The sequence below is a fragment of the Papaver somniferum genome, chromosome 8, assembly GCF_003573695.1.
Source record: "Papaver somniferum cultivar HN1 chromosome 8, ASM357369v1, whole genome shotgun sequence".
Lineage (NCBI taxonomy): Eukaryota > Viridiplantae > Streptophyta > Magnoliopsida > Ranunculales > Papaveraceae > Papaver > Papaver somniferum.
In genome coordinates, this window is record NC_039365.1 from 57,573,549 (window position 1) to 57,596,277 (window position 22,729).

General features: G+C 37.8%; 1 protein-coding gene across 2 annotated transcripts; it reads right to left on the reverse strand.

Annotated features, from left to right (window-relative positions):
* Positions 1-12,577: 12,577 nt before the first annotated feature.
* Positions 12,578-18,942, reverse strand: LOC113301236 (phosphatidylinositol/phosphatidylcholine transfer protein SFH13-like). Of its 2 annotated transcripts, none has more exons than XM_026549996.1 (14): positions 18,607-18,942; positions 18,221-18,306; positions 17,459-17,747; positions 16,935-17,034; positions 16,302-16,568; positions 15,962-16,039; positions 15,745-15,846; positions 15,601-15,650; positions 15,410-15,509; positions 15,197-15,292; positions 14,093-14,249; positions 13,497-13,867; positions 13,304-13,378; positions 12,578-12,945 (listed from the first exon to the last, which is right to left on the reverse strand). In XM_026549996.1, exons 2-14 carry the CDS (start codon positions 18,225-18,227, stop codon positions 12,925-12,927), a joined length of 1,713 nt encoding a protein of 570 aa, XP_026405781.1. In that variant the 5' UTR covers positions 18,228-18,306; positions 18,607-18,942; the 3' UTR covers positions 12,578-12,924. The 2 variants fall into 2 exon arrangements, with proteins under 2 accessions (XP_026405781.1, XP_026405780.1); XM_026549995.1 differs by having other exon boundaries at positions 18,221-18,311.
* Between the last annotated feature and the right edge of the window lie 3,787 nt (positions 18,943-22,729).

Here is a 22,729-nt window from a genome sequence, read left to right on the forward strand (position 1 = left end):
GGCACCCCGGAGGACAGTTGCTAAATGGACCCTAGTTTTGGATAAGGGGCACCTTCGTTACAATTTGCACCCCAGGGAAGAAAATGCTAACCGAAACCCATCACTGATTAAGGGGTAACCATCTTCTTCTCCGTTTGAATTATTTTTTGGCAGGAATTTTTGGCATGCGAAGAACAGAATTAGGGTTCATGGTTTGGGCGTGTTTTAAGGAGATTCGATGACTGAAACTGTTAGGGATGACTTGAATCAGATTAACAAGAGTGGTATGATCTTCAGAATCAACTGGATTTGGATGGATTTACAACTAATATTTTGAGAATCTCCCTTGGAAAAAAATAAGAGTCCATGTTTTTATTTATTGAGTTATAATTGTTAAAAGAATTAACATTTGAACTTTTTGTTATGAGTTTGGCGGAATCCTAAGTCCCAGCACCTCTCAGTACTTTGTATATGTTAATTTTATTAGTCTTAGAAAATAAATTTTTAAATTTAATCTTCACAAGTCTTAGAGTTCGAACCTTATTTACCTATAATCACATCAATGATTTTATACTATTGTTCTCTGTGTTTTTCTCTGAAATTATAATGATTATTGATTAATATGTTTCACCATGTTATTGTTCTCTGAGTTATTTATAATAGCATATTGATTCTATAGTTTATATTGAACGTTGATAATGATCTACAGATCAACAATATTACAGTTGTTGTTGATGTTAATGCTAATGTTACAACATAGATGGGATCAACAAATAGGAGTTGATCCCATTTTCTTTTTGTTTGGTGGATATGCAATTTTCTCTGTATATTTCATTATAACAATACAATAGAACCTCTCTATATTAATACTCTGGGGAATTTAAAAAATTATTAATATATGGAGGTTATTAATATAGAGAGGTACACATGGAGAATGTGAAATTTAAGTTCAGTGTATGTTCAATGTATTTATATTATACTAGATGATGTGCATACATTTTTATGCTATTTACACAAATAAATGTATGTACCTAGGAACTTGTTATGCTACTAAGGAATTATTGATGTTTTCGACAACTATAAAGTATTGTTATGCATAGTAGAATATAAATCTTCAATTTAGTTTCTTTCGAACAAATCAAAAAATGTCATCCGATGTTAGGAAAAGAACTAATATGACTGATGAAATTCGTGAAGGTGTTGGCTATTTATGACTTGTATCAGAACGTTGAACTGGATTGCATAATGTAAGCTATCAGTTCTGGGAATTTTTTGGATACGGTGTTAACCACAACTTGGTTTTCTCTGTTGTTTGAAAATAGGTTGAAGAACCTATTTATACAAGTCATTTGAGCGCAATCCTCATCTCGTAGGAAGTTGAGGAAGTTGAGTGATGGAGTAGTGGGGTCGTATAGGTGATTTTCACACGATCACGCCTTTGCCCACTTCCCTCATCACAGTTAATCGTCCACCTTTCCTGACACGTTCTCGTAATGGGCGCGTTGCACGCCGCACGCTGTAAACCGCCAGACCAATACCCCAGTAAGAATCCCCCAGTTTGTGACATGCTTAATGCCTCGAATGAGTGGGTCAAGTCGTGGAACCTGTCGTAAGAAATAGCATACGGTGCTACTAGGTTAAATAACTAAGTTATTTATGGAATTGATATTCATGAAATATCGTGCATGTTCATGCATCGTTTTTTAAGCAAGCAGCTCAAAACAATCGATATGCATGAAGCATCGTTGTTTTAAAGGTTGATTGAGTAAGTCGCAGATTAAGCGTCTTAACATAGAAGCACGTCCAACCATCTTCGAGGGATCGTTTAAAGGCCACATAGGCGGGCCATCATCTGGTCGATCACTCCCTGTGCCGCAAATCATTAGTTAGGGTTCAAAGATCGTGTGACCTATCACCTTTGGGGCGTGCGTTTCGAGGCACCGGGCCCTAGTCTGCATAGGCCGGCCGGTCACACGTAAAGGTGGGCCAACGGTGATCATGTTGACATCTTTGGGACCTCTTGACTCTATATATACACCGTCCGTTTTGACCGGCAAAGGTGGATGGTCACGATTAATTTACGACAGATGCATGTTGCCGCAAACCCTAATTATGGTTTTGAAACAGCCACGTCCACGTGATTTTGACCAAGCGGTTTGGCATGCCGTTGGCCTCCTTTGGGGATATCGATCACGTGGGGACAATGTTAGGCTGACGGTGAACTTATGTGCACCTTCCTGATGGTCCAAAATACGATATAAGCCATCCAAATAGGCTGGCTAGGTTGGATGGTCGTGATCGATTTAATTCTCTAGCGTATTTCCGCGACCCAATTTTAGGGATTGAAAGCATTACGCCTGTCATGGTTTGGGAAAACGTTTCACTGCTCAATGGCCCCACCATGGGCAAGTCGTTCGAACAAGGGGAAAGTGGGGCCGCCGGTGTGCATGTCAGCATTTCCCTAATTGCTCATGTGATCATCTAAACCGTCCAACCAAGCTGGCGAAGTTGGACGGTTGCGACGATTTTAAGACTATCTTGGACAGTTCAAATTCGTTCGAGCTTCTTCTTAATCAGCGACTACTCTACTTAGGGTTAGCGTTTTGAGAGCGCTGGGAGATGCATGGTGATGTTCGGACGGTTAGGGCATTAGTGGGCCCGCCAGTGGCCATCACGATGATTTCATATTCCTGCCAGGGTTTGGCTAGGCTTGTTAAATTGCGCTGCCAACTTGTGTGGCCGTGATCGTTTCTGAGACTGATATGGATAGTCTAGATATCCCTTAAGGAAATTAAGCATGCTCGATCGAGCTAACCAAATGCGCGTCGATACGAGATTCTCTTTGTTAGAGAGTGATGTAGCATGTGTGGGTATTTCATGCACATCTCAATATTGGCACTTTGGGAGATTCATGCTACTCTGCTGAGAGTGAACACTTAATCTTCATGTCATGTCAATGATGAGAGTTCGGTTGAGAACACAACACGGAAAATACCAGGCGAATAACGCTAATAAAATTCACAGAATATTTGGGATTGTTGTTGCACACACCATTCTGTGTGAACTTCATATATATATTGAATTGCTTCAAATAAGTAAAGCGAAGAGGTTTTCTGCACTCATCACATATTTAAACGTCTTTACAATTTTAGCCCTGAACTAAAAACCACCATCAACATTAAGTCCCCTGCTTAGCACGTAACGATGACATTGTTACGGGGTAAGCAATAGATAGTGACAGACGGAAATCAAATTCATGAGAATAAAAATGGACATTACCAGTAGAGAGGGTCGGCTTGGCCTTTCAGCAGGACATGTTTAATGAAACGCCGAGGCAAGTAGAAATTATCCTTCTGGTACATTGATGCCGAGAACACTAAAATAATGTAATTAAGTAGCGGAGCCTCGACTGATGAGTGTTAAGGAAGTTGATCCTTGAATACAAAGAAGACTGTTGAGGTGGTGAAGCCGTCAGCACTATGATGTGTTAAGGCACTGGCGCCTGTAAACACGAGTGAATGATGAGGAGATTGCGCGTCTCAACACTAAGATGAATATGTGTTGAAGCAATGATGCCTGACAACAAAATATTGATTGTTGAGCAATTTGCACTTCTCAACACCAAGAGGAAAACGTGTTGAGGCGTTACGCCTGCAATATAATATCGAGTGTTAAGGAATTTGCACGTCTCAACACTAAGGAGAAAGATGTGTTGAGGCAGTGTTCCTGGCAACACGGTTGTAAGTGTTGAGGAACCTGCACGTCTCAACACTAAGAGGAAAACGTGATGAGGCAGTATGCCTGGAAACACGGTTGTAAGTGTTGAGGAACTTGCACGTATCAACACTAAGAGGATAACGTGATGAGGCAGTATGCCTGGAAACACGGTTGTAAGTGTTGAGGAACTTGCACGTCTCAACACTAAGGGGAAAGTTTGATGAGGAAGTATGCCTGGAAACACGGTTGTAAGTGTTGAGGAACTTGCACGTCTCAACACTAAAGGGAAAGCGTGATGAGGCAGTATGTCTGGCAACACGGTTGTAAATGTTGAGGAACTTGCACGTCTCTACACTAAGGGGAAAGCCTGATGAGGCAGTATGCCTGGAAACACGGTTGTAAGTTTTGAGGAACTTGCACGTCTCAACACTAAGAGGAAAACGTGATGAGGCAGTATGCCTGGAAACACGGTTGTAATTTTTGAGGAACTTGCACGTCTCAATACTAAGAGAAAAACGTGATGAGGCAATATGCATGGCAACACGGTTGTAAGTGTTGAGGAACTTGCACGTCTCAACACCAAGATATTTAAAATTTATTTGATATGCCTAGTAAATATAAAACATTTAGTTTAAGGATAATTACTTAGTTCTGTCTCCGCTAGGCATGTCCTTCGCGCACGATTGGGCTTTGGGTGTATCAGGCTCTCCCGTGAGTAAGCAGCGTGACAAAAGTCCCCATGTGTAATTATCCTGAGCTTATTTTCTCGTGGAAGATGTTCCTTTATTGCATATGCTGGTAAGGCGGTGACTGCGTTTAAACTTCTAAACCTGAAGGAGGCTTCAGTCCCCAAGTGTAGCTTACTTTGATTGTTCCCCCTTGAATCCACGTCTTTGTGATTTGATACAATCTTATTGTACTCTGCTGAATGGGATGCTTGGAAAATCACATGGACGAAATATTCTTTGTAGTGGTCGTCGCCATGGTGAAGCTCTGGATGGTATCAACAAACGAGCAGCAGCTGTGATCAGAAGAGACTTGGCTGGCTGCGACCATAATCCTTGATAGGGAGAAGTGGCTACAGGAACGAATCTTGGCAGGAAGAGGTGGAAGATTCTGGAGAGAACGTTGAAGCGGAGCTGCAGGACTTCTTGTTTTTCCATCAAATCAGCAATGGTAATAGTGGGTTGGCTTCCTCTGACTCCTCCGATCTCTCGTCCTGATGCTGGAGAGGCAGTGGCTTTGGTGATGGTGGAGGAGCAAGATGTTGTATCTCGGTGGCTTTCCTCTTGCTGCTTTAGTGAAATTACTTACAAAAGGCTGAAGGTTGCATGAGATGTATGCTTCCACGAGTATCATGAGGCTCTTCATTCCTGGCAGGCCTGGTTCTTTCTAGCAGGGCAGATGTTGTTGTAGATGAGCGTTCAACAGCTTCACGAAGTCCATAGGATGACCAAAAGCGCGGATTCTCCAACATAGCACGATAGACATGCACCATCGTCTGACAGAGTGATTATCCCGGATTCTTTCTCTACATGATGCACGTAAATCGTTATCTTCTTGAGGTTGCTCCCTTAAGGCGTCGGCTCTAGTAGATCTGAAGATGTCCTGGGATTTCTATTGTTTGGGTTGATATTAGGTGAACCCTTATCATGATTCAAAGATGCGCCAAGCCTCCTTTGTTATTGTAGATGTACAAATCCTCATAATTACGCCACGTTCTGGATATTTTTGCGATCTATGCAGGTGTATTTCTAGGACTCCATTGGTGTTTTTTGCTGTGGACTATCTCCATACTGGAACAACGGCTCTGTGAATCTTCACCTTGTCTTTCTCGATGTGGACCCTTTGAGGCATTTCTGGCTTTCTCCATACAACACTTGTGGTGTTGCAGAAAAGGCGGTTGCTCCATCCGGATCTCGAGAGAAGCCGTTGCGCTCTTCTAAGTAGTGGTCGCGTCTCCTTGTATCCCCACGCAGCTTTCTGGTCCTTTCATCTGGGAGATTTAATGGTGTTCAACTATCGAAGGCATTTTCAGTAACATTGTTTGAAAAATCATTTTTGTGAAGCTTGTTAGTGAATGGAACACCGTAATTGAAATTGGTTGTTGAACTTTAATGATTGAATTGGATCTAAGATCTACCCTTTTGAAATTGAGAAAACTGGAATGAGTATTGAGAAACTGATTTTGCAACCGAGAGATCAATCTCCCACTATGGTCGCCAGTTGTTTATGGGTGAAAACTATTTCTGCTGGTTTTGGTAAATTTGGGTGTGTGTGGATGAGAAATGAATCTAAACGCTAAACAAATGCACTGCACGAGAGTACTTTAGATTCGAGAGATAAATCTGTACAATTCTGGCCTAAACCAAGAAATGGCTGTTCCAGACTTGCTTCGATCACAAAGTGAATGAGATGGGGTTTATCTTAGGGAGGGAAGCGAAGAAGGTGTTGAGATTGTGAAGGTGTTGGCTGTTTATGACTTGTATCAGAACGTTGAACTAGCTTGCATAATGTAAGCTATCAGTTCTGGGCATTTTCTGGATACGGTGTTAACCACAACTTGGTTTTCTCTGTTGTTTGAAAATAGGTTGAAGAACCTATTTATACAAGTCATTTGAGCACAATCCTCATCTCGTAGGAAGTGGAGGAAGTTGAGTGATTGAGTAGTGGGGTCGTGTAGGTAATTTTCACACGATCACGCCTTTGCCCACTTCCCTCATCACCGTTAACCGTCCACCTTTCCTGACACGTTGTCGTAATGGGCGCGTTGCACGCCGCACGCTGTAAACCTCCAGACCAATACCCTAGTAAGTATCCCCCAGTTTGTGACATGCTTAATGTCTCGAATGAGTGGGCCAAGTCGTGGGACCTGCCGCAAGAAATAGCATACGGTGCTACTAGGTTAAATAACTAAGTTATTTATGGAATTGATATTCATGAAATATCGTGCATGTTCGATGCATGTAATGCATCGTTTTTTAAGCAAGCAACTCAAAACAATCGATATGCATGAAGCATCGTTGTTTTAAAGTTTGATTGAGTAAGTCGCAGATTAAGCGTCTTAACATAGCAGCACGTCCAACCATCTTCGAGTGATCGTTTGGAGGCTGCATAGGAGGGCCATCATCTGGTCGATCACTCCCCGAGATAGAGTGGCAGACGGTGATCATTGAGGCACTTCATTGATCACCTAGTTTTTAATCCAAGCCGTCCGGCCAAGCTGGCAAAGTTGGACGAACGAGATGTTTTTACGGCACATGTTTTCTGCCGTTGAAAGAACTTAGGGTTTTTTATAGGTGCGCAAACATCCCCTCTTTAGCTGATCGAATCCAAACACCGGTGCTAATTTTGAACGGATCGACCAGGCATGCGTGGAGATGGCCCGCTGGCGTGCATGCCTACACCTCTCGGTCCCTCAAAGATTCAATCTAGGCCACTCAATTTGGCCGGCAAAGATGAGTGGTCGTGATCAATTTGCGACAGAAACATATTATCGCAAAGCATTAGTTAGGGTTCAAAGGACGTTTGACCTATCACCTTTGGGGCGTGCGTTTCGAGGCACCGAGCCCTAGTATGCATAGGCCGGCCGTTCACACGTAAAGGTGGGCCAATGGTGATCATGTTGACATCTTTGGGACCTCTTGAGTCTATATATACACCGTCCGTTTTGACCGACAAAGGTGGATGGTCACGATTAATTTACGACAGATGCATGTTGCCGCAAACCATAATTAGGGTTTTGAAACAGACACGTCTATGTGATTTTGACCAAGCGGTTTGGCATGCCGTTGGACTCCTTTGGGGAGATCGATCACGTGGGGACAATGTTGGGCTGACGGTGAACTTATGTGCACCTTCTTGTTGGTCCAAAATACGATCTAAGACATCCAAATAGGCTGGCTAAGTTGGATGGCCGTGATCGATTTAAGACTCTAGTGTATTTCCGCGACCCAATTTTAGGGATTGAAAGCATCACGCCTGCCATGGTTTGGGCGAACGTTTCACTGCTCGATGGCCCCACCATGGGCAAGTCGTTCGAACAAGGGGAAAGTGGGGTCGCCGGTGTGCATGTCAGCATTTACCTAATTTCTCATGTGATCATGTAACCCGTCCAACCAAGCTGGCGAAGTTGAACGGTTGCGACGATTTTAAGACTGTCTTGGACAGTTCAAATTCGTTCGAGTTTCTTCCTAATCAGCGCGACTACTCTACTTAGGGTTAGCGTTTTGATAGCGCTGGGAGATGCATGGTGATGTTTGGCCGGTTAGGGCATTAGTGGGCCCGCCGGTGGCCATCACGATGATTGCCTATTCCTTCCAAGGTTTGGCTAGGCTTGTTAAATTGCGCGGCCAACTTGTGTGGCCGTGATCGTTTCTGAGACTGATATGGACAGTCTAGATTTCCCTTAAGGAAATTAAGCATGCTCGATGGAGCTAAGCAAAAGCGCGTCGATACGAGATTCTCTTTGTTAGAAAGTGATGTAGCATGTGTAGGTATTTCATGCACATCTCAATATTGGCACTTTGGGAGATTCATGCTACTCTGCTGAGAGTGAACACTTAATCGTCATGTCATGTCAATAATGAGAGTTCGATTGAGAACACAGCACGGAAAATACCAGGCGAATCATGCATTAATTAATAATGCTAATAAAATTCACAGAATATTTGAGATTGTTGTTGCACACACCATTCTGAGTGAACTTCATATATATATTGAATTGCTTCAAATAACTAAAGCGAAGAGGTTTTCTGCACTCATCACTTATTTAAACGGCTTTACAATTTTAGCCCTGAACTAAAAACCACTATCAACAGGGATCAACAAAATTTATGGGATCCATAGAAATGAAATCTAGGGACATATCAGATTGTATAATGGTATCGACAACAAAACACTAGTATCAACAATCAAAGTTGAAACACTTAAAAAATGAATGGAGGAATAATTGAGTTTCGAATAAAAAAATGAAATCCACAGACACATTTCCAACTCTTTCAGAGTAAAACAATTCATGTATTGATTTCCAATTAATAATTAAAAAAGAGAAAAAATCATACCTTGGTTACCAGTTTTCCTGCAAGCAACCATAAGACCTCCCTTGAACTTCCCAGTGAGAAAAGTAGCATCAATAAATAACATCGGGCGACAGTAATTGTTCAAAGCAGTGATGGAATCTTCGAAAGCGACAAAAAAACTTTGGAACTGCCTCATTATACTATCATACTCAAACTTGACGACACTTCCAGGATTGTAACGTTCAATGGAATCTTTATACCAAACAAAGTATGAATATGACTTGATGTCATCACCCCAAAGAAACTCTTTGGTAAATTGTAAACCATTATATGCCTGACTATACGTGAGATCAACACCATATTCCATATGCAACAAATCTTTGACATCAGCTGTAGTCTTCTTCTTCTTTGATGCTCGGAAATCATCTATTAAGATATCCTTCAGAAAATACTTCGTCATTATGACTTTTTGCTGGATCAGAACAAGCTAAATCACATGAATGCTCTCCATGATACGTCTTGCACTTAAACACACCATTAGTTTTCGCAACGAGAGAGGCATGAAACCTCCAGCGAAAATTTTGACTTTCCTTGTGCTTACACTGCACTGTGTATCATGTCTGGTCACTCTTACATAAGAAATATTTGTAACCACTCTGAACTTCATACTTTTTAACAGTATCACGACAATCATCAACACTTTTAAACAACTTCCCTACTCCGGTTAAGATGTTGGCCCAAGCATCAAACTTCTTGTGGACCCTTTTGATCAAAATATGAATCATCCATCAAATCTTCTATAACAGCTACCTCATTGTTTGAAACACAACTTGATGATGACGAAGAAGGAGAAACTGAAGAAGAATGAGGAATAATGTCCACACAAACCCTTAACTGGATGTTAAACTTCAACACATCAATCCCTTTCGAGATGCAGTAGTGAAGAAAAACCTCAAACCCAAATCGTGATGAATGACATTTGAAATCCCTTCCACGGTATAACCAAACATTATGAGGTATTCAGGGACATAATGCCAGTATTGTTTTACCACACTAATCATCTCGCTGACAGTGATAATTCCGAAATAGCTTGCGAGGCATTAAAATTGCAAAATGTGAACTCTGCAGCAACCATCTGTGGCCTGCAACAACCATAACATATCAACAAAACTAATAAAATACTGAAAAAAATACTTGGATCAATGTACTTCACACAGTTATGGTTTAGGGGTCCTAGCCTTTACCACGTTGGGGAAACTTGGGGATGATATTTTGTGTTTTTTTAAGAGACTGAAGAATTGTCTAGTTAGTAATGATGTCAGTAGTGGTGTTGAGAAATTTCTTTTCTACAAACTAGGTGTTGCTATTCAGAAGGGAGTTGGTGCTCAGCTTGTTGCTAGGCTACCAATAAAAGTCATGTACAATTCTATCGATTGATTGTTCAACTATACAATATTTAGAAAATTTATATATTGTATAACAGTAAAATAAAAAATAAAAAAACAAAGAACAACGTTGTGTTCAGAATTGGGATCAACAAACCAATGTTGACACAATACTCTTTCAACAACCAATGTTGATCCAATTAAACATCTGCAATGAAATTTGATCCAATAAACCTGCATCAACAACTAATGTTGATACAAGAATCTGAATATTGTACAAATTTTCAATGTCAACAACCAAGATTTTGCTACAAAAAAACAGCATAAACAGTATCATATATGTTACTTCGCATCGGATTAGTATGCAATCGGTGCAAATGTTAACCTGCTACATGAAATACTATATGAATATACATGCTCCATGTTAAAAATTTCACTGCAAACCATAAGAAAACAACCTAAACCTAACATAAGCTACAAATTCAATTATGTCGAACGTTAGATATGTAAACTCATATATGTAAACTGAGTTTATCAACAAAAAGAATGGTTACATAACTTCTACCAGATATGTAAACTGAGTTTATCAACACTAACTTCTAACTTCTAATGGATTACACTAATTGATGCCAAAGTTGATTCATCAACACTTAGTAGTCTCCAAATAATTCATCAAAGATATAAACACACAAATCATGACGAGAACTGGTTCATAAAAACTATATTGAAGATGGAATCATGAATTATAAACTTAACATTGAATCATGAGCCGATCTAAGAAAAACAACTGAAATTCAAAATCAAAAACCGGAGATTGAAAAATTGAATAATACATGTTTAAGATATGAATCACGGTCTTGAATTCAAATAGTATGTAAATGAACCAATCAATCCAGTAGAATCAAACGCACAAAATCAAGCTTCCAAAACACGATCTCTGCAACAGAAAATAAGAATAAACTGAAATCAAAAATGAAGATTTATAGATCACAAATCGAACATGCAAATATCGTATACATATCTATTCATCTTCAATTATGAATCACCATTACCAATTTGTTTCAGAAAAACAGATCAAGCAGATTCTGTTGAATCTGTTTTTGATGAAGAAACTGCCCTCAGATCTCAGATTTAGGGATTCAATTGATTAAATTGATGAACAGAGATTCAGTAAAAGAAGAAGAAGATTTTCTGGTGATTGAAACACGAGATAACTCGGAGAAATTTTTTGAAATTTTCTTCTTCCGATTTTCAGCTGATGAAGATCGGCTTCTCTTTCTCTCTCTCTTTCTGTTTTTCTTTCCGTTAATAACTGATTTTTAGTTTAGATTAATAAATGTATATGAAGAGTATATTTTTAATGTTGCAGAATCATTAATAGACCCTTGACAGGCTTCGGATAGAGAGGGGTATATTTGTTGTGTCATAAGGGTATTTTTGAAGCCCATGAAAAGGAGGGACAATTATATAATTACCACTGTAGTTGTAAATATATATGAGGGTAAATTTGTAATGTTACGAAACCCTTAATAGACCCCTGATGGGATTTAGATTGAGAGAGGTGTATTTATTGTATGAAAAGAATATTTATAAAGCCCGTCAAAACAAGGGTCAATTTTATAATTACCACTTATTAGTTTTGTCTAGGAATATTACCGCTCCAGTTAAGATGTTGTCGTACCACTTACATTTTGTATGTGGTTCTTTTAATATTTTGTCATGTACTCAAATTAAATACCTGCTCCTCTAAATTCCTAGAATTACTTTACCCTTTTAAAAAAAAATAGAAAGTTAAAACAAAAAATAATTGTTTTGGGAAAAAAAAAATATGTGTCATTATATAAAGATGGGCCGCATACTTGAATTATATGGCCCGACTACGTCATAGCAACACCGAAATATCACAAGTGTATGGTAGTACTGAGTCCGGTTGTTTCTCACTGACTCTATCTATTTTTTTGTACTCTTCTCTTCTCGAGTAATGAAAGATAATCTTGAGTCTCTGAAAGTATCTATAACTATTATAAAGCCAACACCCCTTAGGCACTATTCATCCACAGTAATTGAAGCTGTAAAATTTGGAATTCCAAATTTGCCCCCGTTTCCATGTTTTAGGAGTTATTTAAAAAAAAATATTTGAGGCCAGCATGGTAAATTAAGCCTAAAATATACTTTAATCTTAAAAATCTGACCTTTCCCGTGATGGGGAGAAAACAAATAGTGATTACTTTGTTTTTCTCTTTACACATCAATTAGATGTATGAATGGTTCTCAGTACGCCACGTGGGATGTACAACCAACTTATTAGTTTGTTTTCATTTGTGCCAGGCCTTCACCACTAATTTAAGTTGGCACCTCTATACTGAATCACACCTATTCGGTCACGTGCAAAGCACGTGCGTTAGTTCTTGTAACTAGGAAAGCAAACCTGCTTCGTTTTTTCTTTTTTTTGCATATACCGCATTCCAGAAAGCATAGCTTTAAGTCAATAATTCTTAATTTTGGGATGCGCACATCTTATTCTTATACATATATATATATGTAATACATATTATTCTGTTCATACTGATCTATTGTGCGAGTCAGACAAACAGACATGTACAAATGAATGCCGTATTGCTGTTTAATATAGTTTTTCTTTTTTTTGTGTGCGTATGTGTAGTCAACTCATTAATGGAGGCCTACTGGAGCACTGGACCAACCAATAAACCACTATGTACATCAAATATACAACAAATATTTAATACCCGATCAAAGCTTGCCAAAAATATCCGTTTTTATACTATCAACAAACTAAAGTTTGGCTGGCCGTGTTTCCAATATCAACAGAAAACTCTCCTTCGCTGCAAAAGAAAACATATATGTGTATCAGCGTGAGCCGCGAGGGTGAGTCTTTTCTTTTCTGATAATTTTCATGTATGATTCTCCAGATTCAGTTAGAACACTGTATTCCTACCTTAAGCTTGAGTTGCATAGAAAATCACAATAACACTACTTGAACGTATCTAACAAATTCATAGAGTAGCTTATCCTGTAAACTAAGGTAGAAATCACTCGAAACATGAGGGACGTGTAACCTAAATAATTAACAAGACAACAGAGAAAGTACAGATATATGCTGCATTTCACCCTGGCCTGAGAGGTATTGACAGATCCATCGGAAGTAAGAACAAGATAAAGGTTTGGGGCCAACTAGCATACCCGGAATTTAGCTTCCTGTAGACTTTCCAGCTTGTTAGAAATCTCAACCTGCTTCAGCACCATCGATTGCAATACCTAAGAAACAAATAGTTCAGTTGGTAGTAATAAAATAGAATTCCATAGGTAGTAATAAAATATGACAATACTTATATTCAGTTTTAGAAAATGGAGTAGAAAGTCTAAACTGGCGTACATTCTTAGTCTTCTGAAGGTCGAGTTCCACGGTTTTGATACGGTCCAGCGATTGGACGAAAATTTCCTCCTTTTCAAGAGGAATATTCAGGGTTCTATTGCTAATCTCCTCGAATAATGACTCCAGCCTCCGGAGTTGCTGTAAACATGGCTGAGTACTGTTCTCTTCATTTGGAGGCTCTGAAGTAATTGAAGAGCTGTTTCTATTAGGACCTAATGTGTTGGGTGTGCAAATATTTCCTTGCCCCCACCCGAAGCGCAAATAACGAAACATTGCTATGAGTTTGACCATAAAAGCCACTACTACTCTCCCAAGAAACCAAAAATTTCTCCCCTCCGCCATAGTATTGAACCTATCGGTCAACAAAGTGCCTGAGATAAGCAAGAAAATTCAGTACTATTTTGATGAAAATAGCATAGAATATGCTTCGGAATGGGTCAAAAGTGGGACAACTTTTATGGTCAATGTTTCAGTCAACTGCTTATTATCAACCACAAACAACAAAAAACTGAACATTAAGACTTACACGAGCGTGTAATAAGAATTTCCTGACACACCAGATACAAGTAGCACAATGTAATACTATAAAGGGATACCTCTTGGTGTTGCAACTATAGAAGTGTTCTCATGATAATTAACTCGAAATGATTGCCCCTCAGGAAGTGCCTCCTCTCGAGTACAATCCAAAGCTTCAGAGTCACCAACAATACGGTCATTATCACTGCAATAAGCAACTGTATCTGATGACATGACCTGTTCAAATTGAAGACATTTTCTTATAGGGAATATTTGTTGGAACATTAGATCAATAATGCAGTTGACAAAAGAATTACAGTTTCTTCGGGAGATGTTAAAGATGAACAGACAAACAGGTAAAAAATATCTTGCAAGTTAACATTTTTGTTAATACTTTGGTCAGTGTTTGAATATAAATATATAATAAAGACACCCAAAAGATGCTAATTTTCTAGGGGGTAAATTTCAAAAAGAAGAAACAGAAATAGAAGAAAGACCAGTTTCTTTCTTCGAGTGTACCACAATTATCTCTATCTTCCACTGAGAAATAAAATTGTGGCTCCACAATTTGCATATGTATCCAAGTGTTTATATTGCATAAGGTTGACATACAAAAAGAATGGTCTCGGGTTTTCCTTCCTATTCTTGCTTTACACCGTCTAAGTTATTCATAATGTAGTTATGAAATAAAATTTCCCATAGAAAACCAGTTTTATTTAGAGCAATAAAAGAAAATCAGTTATAACTTTTCCTGACTGTCAAATTTATAGGTAACTGATCTATACTGAAAGCAGAGTATAATGAAAGGATCATCCAGCACAACACAAGAAATTCACACCAGTTTTCTAGAAGCATAAAAATGAAGGAAGATCATGCAGGGTAATGGTGCTACTCCTGCAGAACAGGTTGCGTCCAACTATATGTTGTCTCCTAGTTGGCAGTGATTCCCAGAACCTTCTATTCCAGGAACACTTTTGTTTTAGTTTTAGGTATACGTTCCAGTATAATTTATTTTCCTTTTATTTTTGCTTTCCTCTTCATTCTTGAGTAAAATCCTCCTTCAGGTATTGTAAAACAACACACCAACATAAAGGTTCATCCCGTAGCAAAGAGCAGAAACCTTATAAAGTAAGAACTTAATTTACGTAAGAATTAGTATGGACTTTAGAAGACCTAAACCTTGCCTTTCGTGATTGCATCTTACTACAGCCAATACTGCGCTCCTTGTCTGATATTGCCGTGGTCTGACTCACAAGTAATACCTCTGCGCTATGTACAAGCTGAAATGTGTTCACCAACATAATTTAACCCAAAATTAGCAACCATACTTAAAGAGTTTCAGATGCTGTGGACTGCGAAAAGTAAAGCAGCAGAGGATAAGCCGCAATTAACCTTACCTTAAGTATATCAGGATCTTTCCATGGACCGTAGTTAGACCGAAGACAGCCTCCTTCAGCTGCGCACATGCATGAGCCACCTAAAAAGTCAGGGAGTTGGCTGAAAAAGAAATTTTGAAAGAAACCTAACTTAGAGAAAGAAAAAGGAAAAGATAGAGATGAAGAAAAAGTTGAAGAATAAACACACAAACCTTGAGTCTATAACTTCAAGTAGTTTACCAAGGGAGTTAGGATCTAAGACCTGCAGTGGTTTGAGAAGTTTGTAATTAATGTACTTTTAGTGCTGCAGAGAACTAGAAACTGATTTGAGATTCAGAAAGCATGTCTCCTTTTACTTGTATCTTATTTATAGTTTTGGGGTCGATAAATCTCCTTGCAGCAGCAAAAACCATCTTGAAGCCAGATCCAGCATTTACAATGAACATTCTATTTAATGTCTGCAGGACGACGGTTAAGTTCAGTCAGAAGCCTATACATATGATGACCTATTCTTAAAGAGCTACCTCAGGGCAATAGATGCAATTTATCTTGAATTTATTCTTAAAGAGCTACCTCAGGGTAATAGCTGCAATCTATCTTAGCTACACTAGCCAGAAGTTCTGCTGCAGTCCTAGTGAAGTTCTTGATACCCTGCATCTCAAAACATACATAAACATTGAGCTAATTTCTTTGGGATGTTATTCACATAAAGTGCAGAAGTCTCAATGTATCCAAGTGCAGGACATAAGTTCCCCTAAAGTAAGAGTAAAAATTGAAACAGTTTCAGCAGTGAGGATTTAGCGAAGCTCGTTTAACCAAGGATCATTTCTCAAGCTAGGAAGAATATACATTTGACGCAAATTATAATGTAAAAATATCAGGAAGCTGATGATGGATAATAGTGGCAGCATACCAAGCCTTGCACATCTAGGATTGCTGTTGTTGAACCAATATATCTTTTTGATGCAATCGAACATGCTGGAAACCTCTCACTCATTGTTCTCTCAATCTCCTGCACATGGTACTTTACGTAGCGACTGATTGTGGTAATGCGTGGAATTCTATTTGGGTAAGCCTTTCCAAGCCTCTCAATATAAACAGGTCGTCCTTCTTTGTCAACACCATGGAATCCTTGAGGATAATACTGCGAAATTTCCTCCAGCTCCTCGAACTTGAAATCCTTCACAGTTAGATGATTTAAGCTTTTAAGTACATTGGCAGGTCAAAGAAAATATTATGAGAAAATACTTAGACCACCGACTTCACTTAAAATTAGATCTATTTAGCATACATGGGCCAAAAATGGCTTAGGCAAGTAAGTCACACCGTTCCTTGTACAGTTTCATCCAAACTTTTTGAGGTAGCTCATTTCCATCTTAACAACATGCAGGGTACACAATGGAAACAGGAATTTGTTTACTTTTTACCAGTATATTTGGTCATTATCCTCAAAATCCCCAGATACTGAGAAAGTATAACATCAACACTACAAGCAACCATTACTTCGAGGATTTATAAACAGTAGAACAATATTCCGAGTCCTGACCTCCAATATAGTATCTGTCCCATATACATCTCTCCACTGCAGCATATCTTCCCACATGAGGGTTGCCTTCTCAATGTTGAAGTCTCTAGCTTTCAAGAATCTGCACCACTATGTCAGATTCAGAAGAAAACAAAGGGATAAACAAAATAGAGACCTTTCTTCAAAGATAAGGGTATAGCAAACTAAATGAAAATAACATAGATATTTTGTGATCATTAATAAAAACTTTTGCTGTCAAAATTGTTTCAGTTATGCTTTAAGGTCCAAATACGTATGAAAGAGAGTGAACAGCCCAAATGCGAGTTGTGTCTAAGAAATCAATGATCAGATAAACATCTACAGAGTGGTTTTCAATTTTGTAAGTCCAAAGGAATTGAAAATATAATCACTCTCAGTAAGAAGGATTCTTTAGCACTATTTTAGGATCTATTCTGTATGGTGAAAAATGTAAACAGGGAGGTGTAGAGGAGTTCTTCATGTAAATTTTTGGAGGTGAAGTTCATTAAGTTGAATAACAGACTGACCTCAACAGCATGTGATATTTATCATGCCTAGGCAGCAGTGCATTAAGTTGGATGAGCTTTTGACGAAATTGATGGACTGCATCCTCCTGCTTTGCGTCTCGTACGTCCTCAATATAAATTGGAGGAATACTAGAATCAAGTTTCGTTTCCCTAGGTTTCTCCGGAGACTGTGAGAACTGGTTTGAAGGAGGTACCTCCGTAATACTCCCAAATTTTACCTTGCCTTTCTTGTCTCCATCTGATTTCAACATGTCTGATTGCCATTTATGAATGTCCAGTCCTTCTTGATCTAGGATATATGTACAACCCCATATTTGTTCAAACATCCATCTCAACATAAACAATTGAAGCGATAACATTCTGACTAATATATAGTACTAACCAAGTACCTATTCAGAGCTATTTCCTCCCAATATGTACAAATATACAGAATGTGGAAAACAAAAACATATGATGCCTATCTACAATGTTAATATGATAGTAAGGTTACTATCTCAACAATAACCACGGGTTCAGAAATATTAAGGTTTTAATCTTTTCAATTCTATAGGCTGTTTCAATGCTGCTTGTAGAGTCGCATAGTATGATGTATAAAACTAACGAGGCTTGATCTTATGGCAGCCATTTTCACGGAAATATTAGCAGCTTGTAATATCCTGACCTAGCAGCAAGTTAATCCCAAACAGATATGGAAACCAAAACACCGACTATATATATCAATCTTATTTTATATATATATAAATAGAGAGAGAGAGGACTTACCAGACATTTATGCCGAATTTGAAAATAGCAAGGCTTTGAGCTTTAATGAACTCACTCCGATTCCGCCATAAATTTGAAGTTATTTTCTGATCTAAGGCATAAAACAAATTTCTTAGAAGTAAATCTCCGTTAGAACTACATGGAAATCCAAATGAAAAACGAGATTAAAGGAAAAAAAAAACTCAAAAATAAAACAATGACAGTCTAACATAACCGAATAAAAGATATTATTCATTCAATTGATATCCAGATTTAATTTCAGAAGAATAATAATACTAACAAACGTTGATCAATCTTTCGAAGAAAAAAATAAAGATGAAATGAAGTAATTATCTGATAATCGTAAAAAGATGTAAGAAAATATCATAAGATAATAACAAAATTACCTCTCAAATTGTTTATGCAGATACTACTCAATTACAGAGATTAATCCAACCCAGATAGATTTTTGCTTGCGCTTTCAAAGGAAAAAAAAAACGAAAAAGTCAAAATGAGAGAATAAAAATGTTCCGAATTTTCAGGATTTCGATGATCTTTAGAAATGAGATTATCTTCTGTTGTACTCCAATTCAATGATCTTCGCGCGTTTCTTCCTTAAACTTTTTTGAGGAATTTTCTTTTCCAAACTTCAACGTACGTGTATCTTTAACAGCTTTCACCTGGTTTTCTTGATCAAAAATAACTGTGAAACCTAAGGAAGACTGACGTCCTTGGACTAGGACCAATCGATGATTGGAAATCGACTGCTTTAGATTATAGGCGTACGTTTCCACTCCTTTTTCGGCCTCCTCTAATAAAAAAAAATGAATAAACAGCTTAAGACAGAATCGGGACAGTAGACATTTCTGACTGATTGAAAAAAAGTCATGCCGACTATATATCGTGCAAAATCTATCTCGTGCCATAATGTATTTATATGTGGATCCCCTTCTTTGTCTTTTTTTCTTTTTATATAAGAACTATGATATGACCGCTGTCATAACGGCACGGGCTGTCATTCACGGTTGTTGTTGGTCACTCCTTAATGCCGCCTCTTTTCTTAATTAACATGCTGTATAAGGATGTAAGCTACTAATGAGTGACAAATGACCATCAATGTGGACACTTGGATATGTACAATGTAACGATAACGATAGTTTGTTCATCGATCCGTTTTAGGCCGTTGTTTGTTGTTGTTATTGGATAATCCTTAATTTGGTGTCTTTTTTTTCTTCCTTTTAAAAAATGTATCCATAAAATTACTTGCCATAATTTGAAACTACTATCTCTGGCATATTAAGTTTTACAAATTGAAAGCATTTATACTCTTTTCTTAAATATTAGGAGGTTCCAAGTTTTGGTATTATTATTTCTTGAAAGCAAACATTGTTTTAAGATTATAATAATTATATATACAATTAGGTTAGTGCATGTTGCAGTGGTTATAGGAGAGGAGTAACAAAACCAAAGTTGAAGGTTGTAATCAACTGGCTCAGAAAGATTGGAAGGAATATCTTGATGTATTTGGCACTGTAGGAGAGTACCCCCTTGAATGTCACTGTCATAAAAGATACTGGCAGTGCCAAGCAAGCTTCTCAGGTGTGTTTCAACGCTTACCATTTTCAAGGAGGACGTCAAGCCAATTATAGTAATAAATTAACGATGATACTTCTACAAGGCAATGTATAGTCGTACCCCCTCGACCTCCCCCGGGGGTGAGAAAAATGACCAATATTCAATTATATATAACTGAATTCGAACTTATTCATGCTTATTTAATATGGATTATTAATATCGGGTTTAATATATACCTTCTTTGCAGGGATATAGAGGTGGAAATAGTGGTAGAAGAATCATGAGTGTTTGTGGACGGGGTTGATGCAGGAACATATAGAGGAAGGTGCAAACAAAGTCTTGATCACAGCACCTGGTAAAGGTAACATTCCCACTTAACCTTATTGGTGTCAAGACTGAACTTTACATCTGAACTTTTCGTCAACCAATAATACATCCAAACTGGAAACCTTCCAAGTACCCTTAAAATCAACTTCGTGCCACTTACAGGAGAGTCATACTCACATATGCAATGATTTACCTTCATCGATTTCATAAATCTGGTTGATTGCCTTGTGCTTGAGGAGTGAGGACTGGGATTTTGATGGGAGAATTTTGCGGTTTTGAGATGTCATGGAAAAGTATTGCATCACTCACAGAAAGGAAGTCAGAACAATGAATGTCGACATCACCAGGTATTCCTCAAAAATGAATACTTAGTAACCAACCCACATGTATTCCGAAGTAACAGTTTACCACCACTCATCTAAGTTGAGTCAAAATGTAGTTCTCGGTAGATAGAACATAATAATTGAACTCTAGCTAAAGATTAAAATGACATATGTCTAACCACGTATACATATTCATGTAAGCATGCATTGAATTAAGGAATCCCACATCCTACCCAGAACCGAAAACATATTATCACCTTCTAAACAGTGAGTGCATTGAAATCAAACAACCCGTTTTTGGTGAGGGAAACCAACTAAACCTAAATATCATTCAGTTCACGAGCACGATTTCTAGATAATCAAGGATGGAGTCCCCGAATCAACGACACTTGGAACCACCTGAGCTCCTGTGTAGATTATGAAGGAAATGAATTAGCCATAGAAAGAGAAAAGAAAAAACGATGATTAGAGATAACGTAATAAAATATTATGTTTTAGACTATTAGTACTTATCAAGTTATGAGATATTTCTTTCTTCGTCTATCTAATTAGTTCTTTATATTTGTTTGCTTTTAACCGGTCAAAGAGTTCAAAACAACGGTTAGTAAGAGAAGTTTTACGAAATAGAACTTCAAGAAATTTGAGACCGTTCTTTGAGGCTTTTTGACCTGTTTTACCTTCCCAAGGGTAAGGATACTATTAAAACGGATGATTCCCAAATCATTGTACACCGCAATTCAATTTAGTTTGACGTAATCCTTCGTTCCCATCAACCTAAAGAAATTTGAGCTCATCTTGGTATATTGATACCAAGGTTCTGATATAAGGTTAACTCTGCAAATAGTCATATATCCATCATTGCATTTCAACTCAATTTAAAGTCTATTATTCCCCTAACAAACCCAATTACATTAAAAGATAAAACTTTTGTACAAAATAGATTGTTGACATCTTTGTTTAATCGAAGTTAATTGATCATAAGGATCTTATTTAATGGGCAGGACTAAAAGACATAAAGCAATAAAAAAATTGAGAATTCAAATTTCAGGACTAAAACAGAACACTTATGAACAACGTCACTTTAATAATCTCTGAAATGCAATAATTCAATAGCAAGAAAAAAAAACCAAATTTTAGAAACCCCGTAATAAATAGTTCAAGATTTAAAATATACCCCATTCTATCGATGTTCTTCCAAGGGTGGCATCCAAGATCCAACACCAACACACTCTCATACACAATCAAATCTTGGTGTACATTATTTAGGTAATTAACTCGGATATAAATATTTATGAGATTCTGCTGCAGAAATTCTTTGAAGTTACTCTTTTCCAAAACTGAGAGAACATATGTTAATCAAGAGGAGAATGAAATCAAGTTTGGAAAATACATCCAAACTCAACTAAAACTAAACCACCATTCGATAACCAACAGTAACATAATATGAGTGAAAAAGTAACAAACCTAATCCCAAAATCAAGAGGAGAACAAATTAATTTTGATTTAGTTGAGAATTTGGTGAAAGAAATAACAACCCTAATCAAAATTTATATTAATGACAACCACTTCAAGTCATGGAACCCAATTGATATTTACCTGACACAGATGGTGATTGGCAACAACAAAATCAATCATAGAAAAATGTTCTTGTAAAGTAACAAAATCAAAATAAATCAAATAAAAAAGCTCCTGGAATAACACCAAAGTCAGCAAAACTTACATGAATGAAATCTTGATAGAGAAAAAGGAGATGAGTATGGCACGGGTTAATAAGCACTGAGAACCTGTGCACTTTTTTTTTGAGGTTTCTCTGGTTGAACAGTTACAGAGATTACTAAGCTCAAATAATAGCGTTGTTAATGGGTATGGTATCATTTATTTTGGAAATTATCTTGGTAACGTATGAACAGGTGGAACATAATAAATAGGCGTTAATATTGGTCATTATCTTGGTACCATCGGCATCCACAACACATATTGGCTGATCAATCTTGACCCTTCTTTATATGGCTAAAGTGTAGATAACCGTCCATTGGTAAAAACAATGGACGGGCCGGTTATGACCCGTTCCGTAACGGCACCGGCTTTGGTTCGGAATGTTTGCTTCACTTGTTCGATTAGTTATATTATTGTAGATCATACTCCTTAGGAGTTCAATGTGGAATAAGACATCGTTAGTGTGACGATTTCGCAAGACTATGAATTTGTATCATGTATATTACTTTATAGCATTAGTTGTTAGTGTGATGGACCTGATGGTCGATCTATCAGCACTGAAACCTTTGTCCACCAATGTTTTTATGTT